Consider the following 15,432-nt stretch of genomic DNA (forward strand, 5'->3'; position numbering starts at 1 on the left):
CAAAATCAAACAGCTCCAGAATGGTTGTCTTGGTTTTCTCTCCTTGCTTGGATAAAATACCCAACACCCAAAATGAAGGAAGGGAAATCTTATGGTTGACACACTGTCAACTTGAAAAGTTTAGAAGTTTAACTAAGAGGCTCAGCAGGGATCCAGGGTCCTCACTTTGAACATGTCCTCAGCCTGTGTAAGAGGAGGGGTAGTGCGAGTGCCACACCGGCCCTGGAAGGGATGGGGTGGCCTGTGTACAATGTAAGGGAGGAGAAGAGGCCTGCTCTTCCCACTTTTGCTCTGGCTGCTCCTTAAGTGCTGCCCCTGAGCCACACCACCCTGCCTTGGAGCCAGCTGATTGTAGACTAAAACCTCCACACACTGTGAGCTAAATAAACCTTTCCTTCCTTCATTTTGGGTGCTGGGTATTTTGTCCCAGCAATGAGAGAAAAGTAACCAAGATGCAAGATCACTTTCATTTCTGTACAATCCCAGCTTCTTCCCATGCCAGGTGCGGCTGCAGCCTGGGGGGTGGGGGGAAGCGATGGCTGCAGCCCAGCGACATGGTCCAGATCACACATGGCCTGTCACAGTAGCCGGTGGGCATGGGGAGACAAACACCAGACACATGACTCTTGCATATTTATTTTATTTTTTAAAAAAGCATAGGAAACGAATAGGTAAATGCTACTTAAAAAGTCTCTCCATAAATAAATTATTTCTAGGTAACGTCACAGCTCCACATGCATGGTCCTCTGTCCTGACTGAGGCTGTGTTTCAGGGGCTCACAACTGTCCCCCCTGGCCCTTCCTCTCGACCATCCTCTTCCCGCAGGGGCCCAGACCTGGTGGAGGTGCCCGCGTGTCCGTGGGTCCAGGGTGGAAGGAAGGGTGTGGGAGGTGCACATCATCCACTCGGCATGTGGCCTCGGAGACCTTGAATCAAGAGGACCTGGTGCAGCTCAGGCTGCACTCAGCTGCAGCGCAGGCTCCAGGTGCTGGCGACTCGGCCCAGGGTTTAGTGTTATCACAATGGCCGCCTGGGTCCAGGCAAGAGACGGACAATGTGTGGGGCAGCCCAAGGAGACAGATGGAGGGAATGAGTGAGCACCACCCAGCTCCTTCTTGGGACACTGCCCCAGGTCACTGCTGCAGGTAACGGGGCGGGGACAGACTTTCAGGAGGGAAAGAAGGGGGTTAGGGCAGCACCTCAAGTGGAATAATGAACAAGCCCCCACCCTTTAGGGGCTGGGGGTTTAGCTCAGTGGCATAAGCGCCTGCCTTGCAAGCAGGCCATCGTGAGTTCGATCCCCGGTAGTACCGATAAAAAGGAAAAATTCCCACCCTTCTGGAGACACAGGGGGCCTTGAAGGACACTTGGCTGGGCAATCACTTCCTGTCCATTCTGCCACAGAGACATGCCAGGTGGTGCCTCTCCAGAGGATCCTGGACTTGAGAAGGAGGAGAAAAAGGTGATGGGAGAGGGGAAGGCGGGAGGGGGAGGGGCAGAGGCCTCCTGCAGTGCTGGTGAGCCGTGAGGCCTTCTCTGACCAGCTCGGAGAGCAGCCAGGCCAGCACAAGCCAGGCTGGGGCAGCGCCATGTCCAGGACACACCAGGGTCACAGAAGAGTCTGTCTTTCCTTCCTTCCAAGAGGAGCACCCTGCAGGCTGCTGCACTGTGCACCGACATGTGGCCTTATAGTGGGGCCCACGCTTGGGGTGCTGGGCCACCCCACCTGAAGCAGAGCCCTGGCTGGTGGTCACCAGGTGCCTCTGGGCCCAGCCTGACTGGCTCTTTTGACTGGGATTTTTCCCTAACACTTTGTGATTTAAATGTTGGTAACTTAAAGAAAAAAATATTCCAAATGCCCCATGGCTGCTCGGTTCTCAGCTGCTCCAAGGGAGTCAGAGGCCGGAGAAGGCGTAGGCAGGCAGCTCCCCAAAGATGCTTGCGTCCTACCCCCTCCTGGGTGGGGAGGGGCTTTCCTGGGGGTGCGTGGGTCAGACGAGCAGGTGGCACTGGTGCCTAGACAGCACTGGGCCTTGGCCTGGAGAAGCTCGTCCCCGGCACCCTCGTCTCCAGATCTGTGAGCAGACAGATGAACCTGGGTTGCAGCAGCTAGCACAGTGGCAACTCCGGCGCAGGTGTGAACATCTGAGGATGCAGACGTCCTCGAGTTTCTGTTTCAGCGTCCGGCACAGCTGCAGCTGGGGGAGCTGCATGGCCACTCCAGGAAATCTCTCATCCCCAGGAGCAGAGGACAAGGGGACCGGGGATGAAGTCTGGCAGTGGTGGGGCCGCCACATTCACACCCTTGTGGTTGAGACTCATTCCCACCTCGCCGGGGACAGGGGTGCTTTTCATCCGGGGACTGGAGAAGTCAGAACCCAAGTGTGCAGAGGTGAGAGGAGTGCGTGGTTGTGACCCCACCTCTTCTGGGAACACGAGCCAAATAAATAACAGGAGGAAAGAGGCGCACTGTCCTTGCTGTGGTCTCATTTTATCCCGACAGACATGAGGACCTCACTGGGCTCCCAGAAGTGGCCGCTCTCCTGTCACTGGAAGAGCCCAGCAGGACCCGTAGGCTTGGGATGACAGATCTGGATCCGGATCAGGATCCACCTGTGGCCCTGAGGTCTCATCACGGAGGGGGTGGGCTCAGGGCTGGGGTCCGGGAAACCCATGCACTGAGACACACAAAGCTACTCGGCTGGCCGCCCTGGCTCCTGCGTGTCCAGCAAGGGGGCGAGAGTGCTCCCGTGGCTCCCGGCTGCCTGGCTGGGGTGGGAGAAGGTGTAGGGCTCGCTCTCGGGCTCGTCCTCGGCCAGCTTGGTGGTGGGTGGCGGGCTGGGCGGGCGGTCTCCCATGGCGCCCTGGAAGGGCCGGTAGGTGTCTACCTCCGGCTGCAGGAAGGACCCGCTGGAGCCCTGGAGCAGGTGCCCGTACACCATGGTGTCGTCGATGACAGCGTACACGTGGGAGTCGTTGTCCTGGCGTCCTTTCGGGAACTTCTTGGGCTGCAGCGGCATCTGGGTGTTGACGTTGCCGTTGTAGACGCCCACGGCGGGGCCCCTATCCACCTTCTTCTTCCTGCCGCGGGGAGGGAGTAAGACAAAAGTCAGAGATGGAACCTTGCCGGACACGGGGGCTGTGGGGCGCCGGCCTCGTCCCCCCGTCACGTTAATAATGCAGCTGTCCTTAGGGGATGGCAGCTTCTGCCAGAAGTTTCTAAGACGCAGAGCAAGGGATGGGAGTGTGCAGGTGACAAGGATTTTAAGCGCCACCTGCGCCCCAAGTGTCTTTTTATTTATTTTGTTTGGTGCTGGGGATTGAACCCAAGACCTTGTGTGTGCAAAGCACAAACTCTAACACAAAGCTATGCCCAGCCTGCACATTATCTTCTTTCTTTTTGATTTTTATTTATTTATTTTGAGACAGGGTCTTGCTCTGTAATTCAGGCTGGCCTTGAACTCACTATGCAGCCCAGGTTGGCCTTGAACTCACAGCAGTCCTCCTGACTCAGGCTCCAGAACACTGAGATTACAGGTGTGTGCCACCACTCCTCGTTCTTATGATGTTTGGAGACAGGGTGTCACTATACAGTTTAGGCTGACCTTGAACTCACTCTATAACCCAGGCTGGCCTTGAACTCAAGGGAATCTTCCTGACTCAGCCTCCCAACTGCTGGGATTACAAGTGTGTGACATCATACTGACTCCTCAAACCATCTCCAATAGAGCACAGAGCATCTGATAGCAGGGACCCCTGGCAAGTGATCCCTTTTCTTCCTTCTTACTAGAAATGTAAGAGGATTACTGTAATAACTGTCTTCTTCTTAAACAGTTGCATCTTAGCCCTCTGAAGCTACATCAGCATGCCTGGGCCAAGTTTCCAGAGCTCTCTCTGTGTCGTCCTTGGCTTGTGCTCCATGAGTCACAGCTCTGACCACCTGATGCCCCAGTCAGGCAGGACACTCAGGAGGGAGGGGTGTGGCTGACCTGCTTGAACTGGGCACAGCATAGGTCAGCTCCAGCAGGGGCACCCAGTGGTGTCTGAGGCAGCTGCCACCACAGAGTACAGAGCTAAAGCTGAGCCCAAACTCTGGCAGTGGTGCACTGCCATTTGGGGTTGGTGGTGATGGCCCCCGGTGCTTGGAGGAGGTCAGTCATCAGCCTCGCCCCTCCCCTCCTCCCTGACTATGGGACCCCCTAAGCTCACATCTGGTGATGCTGCCTGACACTGAGCTTTGGGGAACAGGGGAAGGAAGACGCAAAGTCGATAATGAACAAAACCCCTGCTCCAGGAGTCCAGGCAGTGCTGTATCATTAGCCAGGGAGCGTCCACCTACTTCTTTTTCGCACAGCAAATGATCAGCCCGAGGACGAAGAGCAGTGAGACTCCGCCTCCCACCACAGCAGCGATGACAACTGTCAAGTCTGTGGGCAGAGACAGAGGGAGATGAGACAGCGACCAGCTGGAGTCGTCCCCCCACACAGCCAGAGCCCTCCCCTTCCATAAGCAGCTCGTCCTGCATCTGCCTCCCTTCCCTAGGCCGGCCAGGACCAACAGGAGGTGGCAGTGACTGCTCTGGGCCTGATCTTTAAAAGGACCATCAGCCGGGGCTCTTTCCATGAGGGGAGACTGGCTGCTGCGTGACAGGCTGACTGTGCCGACTGACTCTGAGGCTGCCATGCTGTGGAGAAGCCCAAGGCAGCCTGTAGAGACACCACGGGGAAAACGGCCCTGCCAGAGAGAGGGCCAAGGTGCCAGACAAGTGAGCCACCCAAACAGGGCGACTGTTTAAGAAGACAACAATTATTGCAGTAAAAGTCGCATTGCCACGACCTCCCAGCAGTCTTCTCATGCCCCACACACTTAGCCCATTTTTCTTGCCACTCTCAGAAGCAGCTCTGGAGTCCCCTTTCCTGAGTGTATCAGTGTGATCGTAAGTACGGTGCCCAACAGAAAGGCAGCTGGTAAAAACCTGACACTGTGCCATCACCCACCTTATTTGCCAGATCTGGCAGTGTACAACTTCTAAAGTTAAAATGACCTTGAAAGGTCAATGTTTTGAACTGATTCAGGACACTGAGGCAGCCGTGAAGAGCACTCTGGAGCTGCTGCAGACGTGATGAGGGTGATGGGACCAGAGTGCTGGAAGCGAGGGGGGAGATTTTGGGGGAATTCGTGACAATGGTCTTGTGCTAGAACACTTTTTTTTTTTGAGACAAGTCTCTCTATGTAGTTCAGGCTAGCCTTGAACTCACAGCAATCCTCCTGCTTCAGTCTTCTGAGTGTGGGATTACAGATACATGCCAATGTTCACTGTATCTTTTTTGTTTGCTTTTTTAAAACAGCAAAATTTTATTAAAGGTAGGAAAACCAACAGGTTCTGCAGAGCAAACTGAGACCAAGTAAAAGTTGGAGAAATACAGCCTATGGCCTGAAGGCAGGCAGCAAGAGAGAACATAGTGGCCTGTTTAAGTCTTTTGAGACAGAGCAATCCTCCTGCCTCAGCCTCGCAGGTGCTAGGATTACAGGTGTGAGCCATGACAGTTGGCATCATTCACTGATCTCTGGGCCATACTGGGTAGCTTCAGCAGAGCCCCCCCACCATCCTATGGGGTTCAAGGCATCTGGTTGCTGGGCCCCAGATGCCCTGCAGTGCAGAGGGTCACCCTGCTGTGCCTTCCCTGGCCAAGTTCCGGACCCAGAAACACCCCCAAACACACTGGCTATTGTCTGAGCCACTAAAGGCCAGTGGCACTGGCGAGGAGAAGACATGGGGAGACTGACCAGCTCAGCTTCCGCAGCCTGGACCACGGGCCCCAGACCCCCATGTCCCAGGGAAGGAAGAGCAGAGGCAGAGGACAGAGGGCAGGGTGGGGAGGTGGAGGCACTTGGGGTCCTTTGCCTGCAGCTGCACAGAGGAGACGGAAACGGGACTGGTGGGGACCCCTTCCCCAGCCGGGCACGAGGACTTCTCCCCATCACTGCAGAAACAAAAGGCCAGTGAGTGGCGGGGACGGCAGCAGTAAAGATGGGCAGAGGGCAGGAGAGGGGCTGCCGGACTCCAGACTCAGGAAGGGGCAGAGACTCGGCCCTGGCCCCTCTGACCCACACCAGTCTGCGGCCCTCGCTGACCAAGGGCAGACGAGGCCACCATGCCGGTCACACAAGTCCAGCTGCACGTGTCCTCTCCCTGTCCCTTTCACCAGGAACTGCACCAACTCAGTAGACTAAAAGCAAGCTCCTGCCCTGCCCTGTGACAGCCATTGAGCAAATTCCAGGGGCTCCACTGCGTCCCTGGAATAAATAGAAACAGCAACACCACACTTTTCGGTAACACTCCCCAGGCTCCCAAATCTCAATTGAGGACACAGAACCCCATGATGCTTCCAGAGGTAGCTATCGTCGTCTCCTCTGTGAGTATCACAGGAGTAAAAGACTTGTTTATGTCAGAGAGATGACAAGTGAGGAAGGTAGTAAACCGACTTAAAAAAAAACCTAGGTGAGCCAAGAGAATGGCAGTGGTGTGCGCCTGCCTAACCCCACTACACTCTGCAAGTCTCCTCCCACCTCTCATGGATCTTTGCCCTTCTGTCATGAGGACAGGCCTGGCTCGAGGACATGAGATGAACCACGTGAGCCCAGTGGCTCAAATGATCTGGGCTGGGCCCCTGTGTGTGGCAGTGCCCATCCTGGGCCAGCTGCACTGCGTAAGTGACTAACAGCTCAGCTTAGGCCAGAACTGCTCAGCCAATGAGCATAATAAGCAGCTGTTCTAATCCGTTAACTTCTGGGGTGCTTTGTTACACAGCATTACTGATGCAACAGCTGACCCATACACAGCCAGCTAGGACCCAATCTATTTGGCTTCTTCCTTGACCCTCAATGCCAATTTGCTGTCTACCACAACCTCCAAAAGACCCCAAAAGACCTTACCCAAGGTCCTTGGGGTCACAGTCACCCAGAAGAGCAGGTCCAGCTGCTTGCCGCTGGCGGGGCTGCAGTTGGAGATGTTGACCCAGAAGCTGTGGCGGTGGAAGCTTGGCTTGGGGAGCCTGTCATCCTCCAGGCTGAAGATCTCCTCGGCCCGTGTGCGCTGCTCCTGGATGATCATGAACGCTCGCCCTGACTGGCAGACCACGCCGGTGCGCTCCTTGGAGAAGGTGAGGCAGGCCTCCTGGCCGCTGGGCACACTGATGTTCCAGGACATGGAGGACAGGGCTGGCAGCCCATGGTCCCAGTTCGGGGTCCTCAGGTAGACCTTGGTCTTAGTGTCTGGGGTCACCGTGAAGATCCCTTCCTCTGTGGGAAAGGAAAGGGGATCTGGACATTGTTTCACTTATGGAGACACAGAGAAAAGGAGACGTGGAGGAGATACTGTGGAACCTTCTAGAATAGTGTGTCCACTGTGGAATATTTTAGAACAGTGTCCACGAGAACCTTCTGGGTGATAGGAGTGTCTACATCAGCTCCATAGACACAGCCATGTGAAACTGTCCACGTGACTGAATCAGGACCTGAAGTGTCCCTCAAAGCCCAAAGTAAAGACGCGGTCACCCAGCAGTCATATTAGGCAGAGGTAGAACCTTAGGAGGTTGGGCCCATAGGAGGAAGTGACGTCACTGGGCGTGGCCTCACGGGGCCACGCCTCTTCCTCTGCTTCCTGGTAGGCAGGCGCACCTGCCAGGGCTTCTGCCCATCTCAGGCCCCAGCACAGCAGTGTGAACCACCTGACCCTCAGTCAGAGGAAACTTCCCGCCTTGTGAATTCCTTACTCTGTGTTTGTCACCGTGCCGGGAAGCTGACCAGTGCCCAGTGGACTGCATTTTATGTTTCACTATGTAAATAGCCATAAGGGGCTGTTAGTTATGCCCTGGTGGCTACAGGCTAGACTTCAGATAGGGGCTCAGGTCTTTGGAACAAAACAACAAAATAAATGAGAAATGAGCCCATTTGCCAAACCCGTGGTTGCTTTAGCCACACCCCCCCCCAGGCCGGGTTTTTTTTTTTTTTTTTTTTTTTTTTTTGAGATGGGGTCTCACTATGCAGTTCGGGTGGCCTTGAGCTCACTTTGTAGCAAAGGCTGGTCTTGAACTCGCTACGTTCCTCCTGCCTCAGCCTCGTGAGTACAAGGATTGGTGTGTGCGCCACACCCAGCTACCTATTCCTAACCTCTGGGGTTTCCCACACTGGGTAGACAGGAAGTCAGCTGTAAATTCGCCTCGCAAGCCCCGTGCGCCCTCTCTCCCTCCTCACCAAGCTGAGGCCTACTGAAAGGGCCGGAGGAAGCAGAAAACGAAGCCAAACCAGAAATGGGGTCGCAGAGGACAGCAGAGGGCAGGGTCCTCACCTTTGAAGTACGGCAGGAAGGACACGGTCAGACCCGGGACCTCCGTCTGGAGGCGGGGCGCAAAGGTGCGCAGAGTCACCGAGCTGTTCTGCCGCAGCAGCAGCTGCTTGATGGAGCCGCCCACACAGAAGGAGCCAAAGTACACATCCTGGCCCGGGCCGCCACTGGCCACCAGGTAGCTGGAGCTGGCGTTGCAGGGCCGCTCGTGTGTGTGCTGCTGCAGCTTGCGCGCCGGTGTCAGCGCCAGGCTGAGCCTGTCCTTGGGCACCTGCAGCCTCCAGGAGAAGTCGCGCAGCTGCACGGGCAGCCGCAGGATGTCGCTGGGCACCTGCAGCGGAAAGGACTTCCGCTGGCAGTAGTGGTAGTCCATGCAGCCTGTGGGAGAGGGTCGTGGTAGCCAGTGCAGGAGTCCAGTGCCGCCCACTCTCCCAGGGCCCTGTCCCTCTCCTGCACGGGAAGACAACTCCTGCAGGCCTCAGGGGGCCCAGCCAGGGAACCCCACCATCTAGGGCGGCTGGGCAAATGTAATCCTACAAAGGCGGGGCCCATGGAGCCCTGCAGACCTGTAGGACCCAGGCTCAGGCATGGAGTGATGGAGGGGTGGGAGGAGCTTAGGGGGAGGCATGAGATATTATGGGGGACCATGCCTGGGCTCCCCCATCACCCTTGCTCCCTATACTCTGAGGTGCATTTCATTAATTTTTTATAGCACCCCACGTCTTCTGCAGTGCTATCTCCCCAGCCCTTTTTATTTATTTATTTATTTTATTTTCAGAAAAGATCTCACTAAGTGACTGAATCATCCAGGCTAGGCTCCAACTTTCGACCCTCCTGCTTCAGCCTCCTAGAGTGCCTGGCTGGCAGGTGTGCACTGCCGCCCCTGGCTGGGAGGGGATCCCAGGGAGGAGCCGTACTTAGGGTCTTCTCCGCCATGGCCCACAGCCGCGTCAGGTCGTCGCAGAGGAAGGAGATGGTGTATCTGGAGCCGGGCGCCAGGGTGACGTTGGGGCTGCAAGTCCGGGACTCCAGGCATACGAAGCAGCCAGCGACGAACCTGCGGCTCAGCTTGGACCGCGGCTGGATGGTGAGCGACAGCGTCCGATCCTGGCTCAGGTCCACCACGTAGGTTTTGTCTGAAAGCACAGCGGGCAGCGGCATGACATGGCCGAAGGCAGAGGACAGCGGCCTTGGCAGAGACCCGGAGCGGGGGCTGGAGAGCGGATGGTGCCATTTAATAATTCTTTTTCTTTCTTTCTTTTTTTTTTTTTTTTTCTTTTTGAGACAGGGTCTCACTGTGCAGTTCAGCTGGCCTTGAGCTCACTTTATAGCCCAGGCTGGTCTCAAACTCACAACAATCCTCCTCCCTCAGCTTCCCAAGTGATGGAATTAGAGGTGTGTGTGCCACCATGCCTTTTTTTTTTTTTTTTTTTTTTTGTACTAGGGATTGAACACAGGGCTTTCTCATGCAGTCATATCCCCAGGCTGTCTATTTTTTTTTAATTTTTTTTTTTTTTTTGTCTTTTTCTTTTTTTATCGGTACCGGGGATCAAACTCACGACTGCCTGCTTGCAAGGCAGGCGCTTATGCCGCTGAGCTAAATCCCCAGCCCCGGCTGTCTATTTTTGTGAGACAGGAGCTTACTATGTAGTCTGGCCTAGAGCTCTTGGCAATCTTCCTGCCTCAGCCTCTGAAGTGCTGGGCTCACAAGTGTGGCTCCCACACCTGGCTATTTTTTGTTTTGAGACAGCGTTCATTCCTGGGACTCCTGGGAACTTGTGATTCTCCTGCTTTAGCCTTCTGAGCAGCCATACACCAGGCTCCTAATCATCTCGTTAGTGCTTACAGGAGAAAAATTTTTTTCCTTTAAAATGAAAAGATGGCCCAGGGGAGAAGTCAAAGCCCACACACAACACAGACCAGTACTGGCGGGTGAAATCCAAGATCCAGCACTCGGGGTACCTGGCAGTTGTAACAACAATAAGGAGTGAAAGCCAAACCCATACCAACCATTAGCTCAGGGTTCCACAAGGTCATAACAGCAACAAAAGAAGCCTGCTTCCCCACCTGCCCGAGAGCCCTGTACCAAGGGATCGGGGCCTGGAAGACACTACTGGTTTGTTGTGAGAGAAAGCAAAAATTTTCTTCTTTTCCTTTTTGTTTTGAGACTAGGTTGTGGCATTCATGGTGATCCTCCTGCCTCAGCCTCCTGAGTGCTGGGATTACAGGTATGCCTGGCATATTTTCTAGAAACCAGAAGAGGGTACATGGAGCAGGGGCTGGGAGGCTCCCCTAAAGGGACGGTGTGGATAGGAGGGCTACCAGCCATGGGCAGCAGGATGCCATACCTTTTAGAAATTACGCAGAGGGTCATTAGGCCAGCAGCTCAGTGTGACCTTCAAGCCACCACTTCTACACTCATTTCCTGCTACCGAATTCCACCCTGAATCACTGGGGGAGATGTTTCTTCCTACTCATTGTTTTACTCCTCCTGTTATATGGAACTATGAATGTCATTCAACTTTTTAAATAAAGTTTTCATTAAAGAGAGAGAGAAGAGAAGAGAAGAGAAGAGAAGAGAAGAGAAGAGAAGAGAAGAGAAGAGAAGAGGAGAGAAATTATACAAAAGAAGCTAGGTGTGGTGGCACCCGCCTATAATACCAGCCCTCGGGAGGCAGGAGGATCACCATGAGTGCCAGGTCAGTGTGTGGACTACGCAAGGGGCCCTTGTCTCCAAAAAAACCCAAAAAGCAAACAAATCAACAAAGTAAAAGCAAAAACAAGAAAAAAATATAAAAAACCAACTGGGTTTCCAAATCCAAGATCATGTTTGCTTTTCTCTGTGCTGAGGGAAGACTGTAGGTTTGTGGCTCACAGAGGAGCCGGGTCACCGCCTCACAAACCACTGCCTGAAACTCAAAGGTGCGGGACCTTGGGCCACAGGAAGTTTTCTGGCCAGGAGGCCAAGAAAAAGACAAAGACAGGAGGGAGGGGGCGGGGCTGATCCCGGGGCGGGGCGGGGCGGGGCGGGGCAGAGCGGTACAGCTCACTTACTGCTTTCGTTCTGTGGGATCTGCACCAGCACCCGGAAGCGCAGCCGCAGGATGCCCGGGCTTTGGGCATCCTGGTCGCAGCCCTGCAGGGACAGGTTGAAGTTCCCGGCCATGTTGCCCGGTTGCGGGTCGTCCAGTCGGAACACCTCGGGGTTGGTGGCCGAGCCCGGGATGTAGTATTCCACGCGCTCCTCCTTGCGCTCGCAGTTGGACAGGTTGAAGTCCAGGAAGGTCACGCTGGCCCGCAGGTGTGCGGGGACCACGAACTGCCAGGTCATGAGCTCGTCCTCGGGGAAGCCGGCCGGATAGTTGGCTGACATCAGGGTGGCCGCGCCTTCGCCCTCAAACACAGACTCGATGATGCACAGGCCTATGGACAGGGAAGGCTACCTTCAGGGAGTGACTGGGCACGCAGGGTGCTCCGTGGTGCGGGGGCCAACGTTTTATAACAGCATCACAGGGCACAAAGAGTCAGGGTCTCACCTGTAGCCCAGGCTGGCCTTGAACTCGCAGCAGTCCTCCTGCCTCAGACTCCTGAGTTCTGGAGTCACAGACACACAGCACCACACTTGGCATTGTTCACTTTGCTCCAAAGTGATTTGCTTCATTGTACATTTATGTAATCCTATTCTTATTTTTTAAATCCTGCTCTTTATACTGTCTGTTTTTACCAGCTCATGAACCCCCTGAACACTTAAGGACCAGTTTGCTAGGTGTGGTGGTACATGCCTGTAGTCCCAGCACTGAGAAGGCTGATGCAGAAGGATGGCTGTATAAGGCCAGCCTGGACTACTTAGTTGAGACCCCAAAACAAACCAGACCAAAAACAAACCAGCCAGTTCTCTGGGCCCGTGGTTGAGCCCCAGGGCTGCTGGCCCTACAGGGAAGGGACACTCACGTTTTATGGCTGTGTGGTTGGCGATGCTGAAGCCAGACATGTTTCTGTTCTGGTACCAAGGGACGTGCAGGGCCACCTTCACCCCCTCCTGCAGTTTGATGCGGGAGACCGTGCCATTGTTGCCACAGAAGGTGCCGATCCTGACCACGGCAGCAGCCACGAGGCCACTGATGGTGTGGGTGATGCCATCAGGGCAATAGTCGCCTGGCCCCATCTGCCGGAGGCGGGGCCCGGAGAAGCGCAGCTCCAGGCCCGTGCTTTTGCGGGCATGCACGTCCCACACGAAGGTTCTGTTGAGGGCGGGCATCGCCGAGACGGGAGGCTGCAGTGGGACCTCGCCCAAGGGACACAGCCCAGATGCACAGTCTGCAAGAGCCACGTGCAACTGTGACTGAGTGCCATGGTGGAGCCACACTGCCTGCCTGGCCCCTGTTCCAGCCACCCTGGACCACAGGTGTCCCCATCTGTGCCCTGGCTGCCCAAGCCAGGCAGCCACAGTTCTGCATCTATTCTGGGGGGTCTGGACCGCGGAGGCTGGGATCCTCACTGGCCTCTTGGCGTAAAGGGACACCCTAAGCCCCCATGCCATTTGCATCCGGGACTTCAGGGACCAGGCCTGTGCTCTACTCCTCCCCAGCTCCCGCTGGATCCGCAGTTTAGATAAACCCGTCCCAGACTCTGCTTTGGGCTGCTGGGGGCCCACCATCTCCAAACTGCTGTTTCCTGGGCAACTTGTGGGCCAGCCGGTGACCTCTGCCTGGGTCTGGGAGCTGAGGAGCCCTCCCTGGGAGCTGGCAAGGCCCCGCTGTCACCCAGCTCATCGGCTCTGCCACCTTCTGTGGGGACAGTTGTGGCCTCATCATGCAGCTCATTCTGCCTTTCTCTCTCCCTGCAGGTCTGCATCCTGGGACTTCCTACTTGCCCTGCATGTAGTTACAGTTTTACCATTTTTAGATCACAGGGCCAAGATCCATCTTTTACTGTAATTTTAGACATTTTTTGAGACAGGTTCTCACTATATAGCTCACTATGTAGCCCAGGCTGGCCTTGCAGTCATAGCGATCCTCCTGCTCAGCCTCCTACATGAGGGGATGACAGGCATGTGTCACCATGCCTGGCTCACATGGCTAGATGATGAGCCCCATCAAGAAGCCCCACAAGAGCTGAATTGGGGGTGCAGAGCCAGCCCTCCCCCGCCCATGGGCTGGGTGCTCACCGATGTTCTTCTTGATCTCCAACACAAAGTGCTTCGCAGGGTCCTGGCAGGTGAAGGCGAAGCTCCTCCGCTCCCCAGGCTTCACGGACAGCGTGTCCACATGCCGCTTGTCAGCGATGAGGTAGCAGGATCTCAGGGCCAGGGCCAGGGTTCCCCTCTTTACAAGGACGGTGACGCCGCTTCCCTGGGGCACAGTGATCTCCACATCTCCTGCAGGGAGGGAGAAAGGCAGAGCGAGCTGCACAATGAGGCCACAACTGTCCCAACAGAAGGTGGCAGAGCCCATGAGCTAGATGACAGCGGGGACCTAGACAGTAGGAAAGGACCAGAAAGCTGCTGGCTGGGCCCAGCCTGCCTCTCACTTGGATTATTAATTTTTCCAACCATTAAAGCACAACACCCTACTTTGGCCGTTTGACCAGTCTGTGTTCAGATGCCCAGTTTGTGCAGAATTAAATAATAACCAGAGATGACAGACTATAGGAGAAGGTCCAGCAGGCATGGTGGCACACGCCTCATCCCAGCACTCAGGAGGCTGAGGCAGGAGGATTGCTTGAGTTGGAACCAGCCTGGGCTACACAGCAACACTCTGTCTCAAATAAAAATGTTAGTCCAGACACAGAGCCACCCAGCTGCAAAGAGACGAGCTTGATCATCTACCGGAGGCCGCTGTCCCTGGCATGGTGTGTTACATGCCCGCAACACACACGTGTGGGCAGAGGCGGGAGTGGAAGACATTTGTGGAAGTTAGAAAGAAACATGCTGGACCAGCGGTCTCGGAAAGCAGAGCAATGTGACTGTGGTAAATGGGGTCCCTCCTGGTCCTGACTGTGGGTGCCGCATCCCTCACTGGGGTGCGGCACCCACAGTCAGGACAAGCAGATCCAGGGACAGACATGCAGGGCAGGGGACAGGGTCCTGAGCTCTGGCACCCAGGCATACCCACCTGGTTCACTGTGTATAGTCGGCAGAGACAGCAGTGCCCGTGTATACACCGCGCTCAATACCAGCCAGCAGCCAACCTGAGCAGCCTGCCAGGCAGGAGCCTCTGCTCTGCTCTTAGCCCCTCCCTTAAAGCCGGCTCCACTGGCCTCGTTATACCTGCAGGGATCGCTGTTCTAAGTACTCTGAGGTTTGTACCCCCGCCTGGGCACCCAAGGCCTCCGCAGTCAGGACACAGAGCCATTGCCCTGCGAGCGCCCCAGGCTTCGAGGTCCCAGAGCCTAGGTGCCCAGGGCGTCCACGGTGGGAGACCGGGATTTGCTTTTATTATGGCTTCTCCGTGGGAGAGTCAAGGATCCCAGGCAATCCTTTTGCCACAAGGTACTAAGGTTGCCCCTGTTATTTACAAATTTAATTTGGGATCTAATCATCCAGAGTTTTGTGCCAACTCTTTGTAAACAAGGAACAGGAAATGAAGGAAGGGACAATCTGACCGAGTGTCCCAGTGTCCCCAGTGTCCACTGAGACACAATGTTCAGATTAAACAAATCATTGCAGTGAAAGAAACCTCGCCATGAGCCCCCTTCAAAATCCTCCCATGGCTTCCAACACAAGCATCCCATCATCCTCGTCACGTCCTGCAGCTGCTCTGGAGTCTTCTTTCTTGAGGGTCTTTAGCTGTGCTGTGCTGGCTGCCTCAGGATCCTGAATGAATGCAAACCATTTGGGGAGGAGCTGGAAGTCACATGGTGCCAGATCGGGTGAATGAGGTGGACAACGACCCAGTGTCTGGGTTTCATGCATCCGTTTTCCTGTTGGATGGCGCTCGGTGGTAATAGTCACTGCATTTTTGATCACAGGTAAAGACCCTCAGGAAAGAGTGCTCCTGCCTGCCTTCCTGCCCAGAGTTGGGACAACCCTAAGCCAAAGGTGCCCGGCCAGTGGTCACTGCAGGTTTTACCTGCTGTCGGGGGAG

The 15,432-nt window shown here is 55.3% G+C and overlaps 1 protein-coding gene across 1 annotated transcript in view; it reads right to left on the reverse strand.

Moving 5' to 3' along the window:
• Window positions 1-624: 624 nt before the first annotated feature.
• The window catches only part of Cdcp1 (CUB domain containing protein 1), a 29,559-nt gene continuing 14,751 nt past the window's right edge, over window positions 625-15,432 (reverse strand). Inside the window, exons 2-9 of the mRNA XM_063261025.1 lie at window positions 13,515-13,724; window positions 12,299-12,664; window positions 11,402-11,770; window positions 9,265-9,483; window positions 8,351-8,725; window positions 6,937-7,302; window positions 4,340-4,427; window positions 625-3,081 (exon numbers count right to left, since the gene is read on the reverse strand). Of these exons, the coding sequence (XP_063117095.1) occupies window positions 2,694-3,081; window positions 4,340-4,427; window positions 6,937-7,302; window positions 8,351-8,725; window positions 9,265-9,483; window positions 11,402-11,770; window positions 12,299-12,664; window positions 13,515-13,724 (2,381 nt within the window). The 3' untranslated portion in view covers window positions 625-2,693. The remainder of the gene's footprint in view (window positions 3,082-4,339; window positions 4,428-6,936; window positions 7,303-8,350; window positions 8,726-9,264; window positions 9,484-11,401; window positions 11,771-12,298; window positions 12,665-13,514; window positions 13,725-15,432) is intronic.

This window comes from Cavia porcellus, unplaced genomic scaffold (genome assembly GCF_034190915.1).
Source record: "Cavia porcellus strain 051 isolate PalLab524CR breed Dunkin Hartley unplaced genomic scaffold, mCavPor4.1 scaffold_14, whole genome shotgun sequence".
Taxonomy (NCBI): domain Eukaryota; kingdom Metazoa; phylum Chordata; class Mammalia; order Rodentia; family Caviidae; genus Cavia; species Cavia porcellus.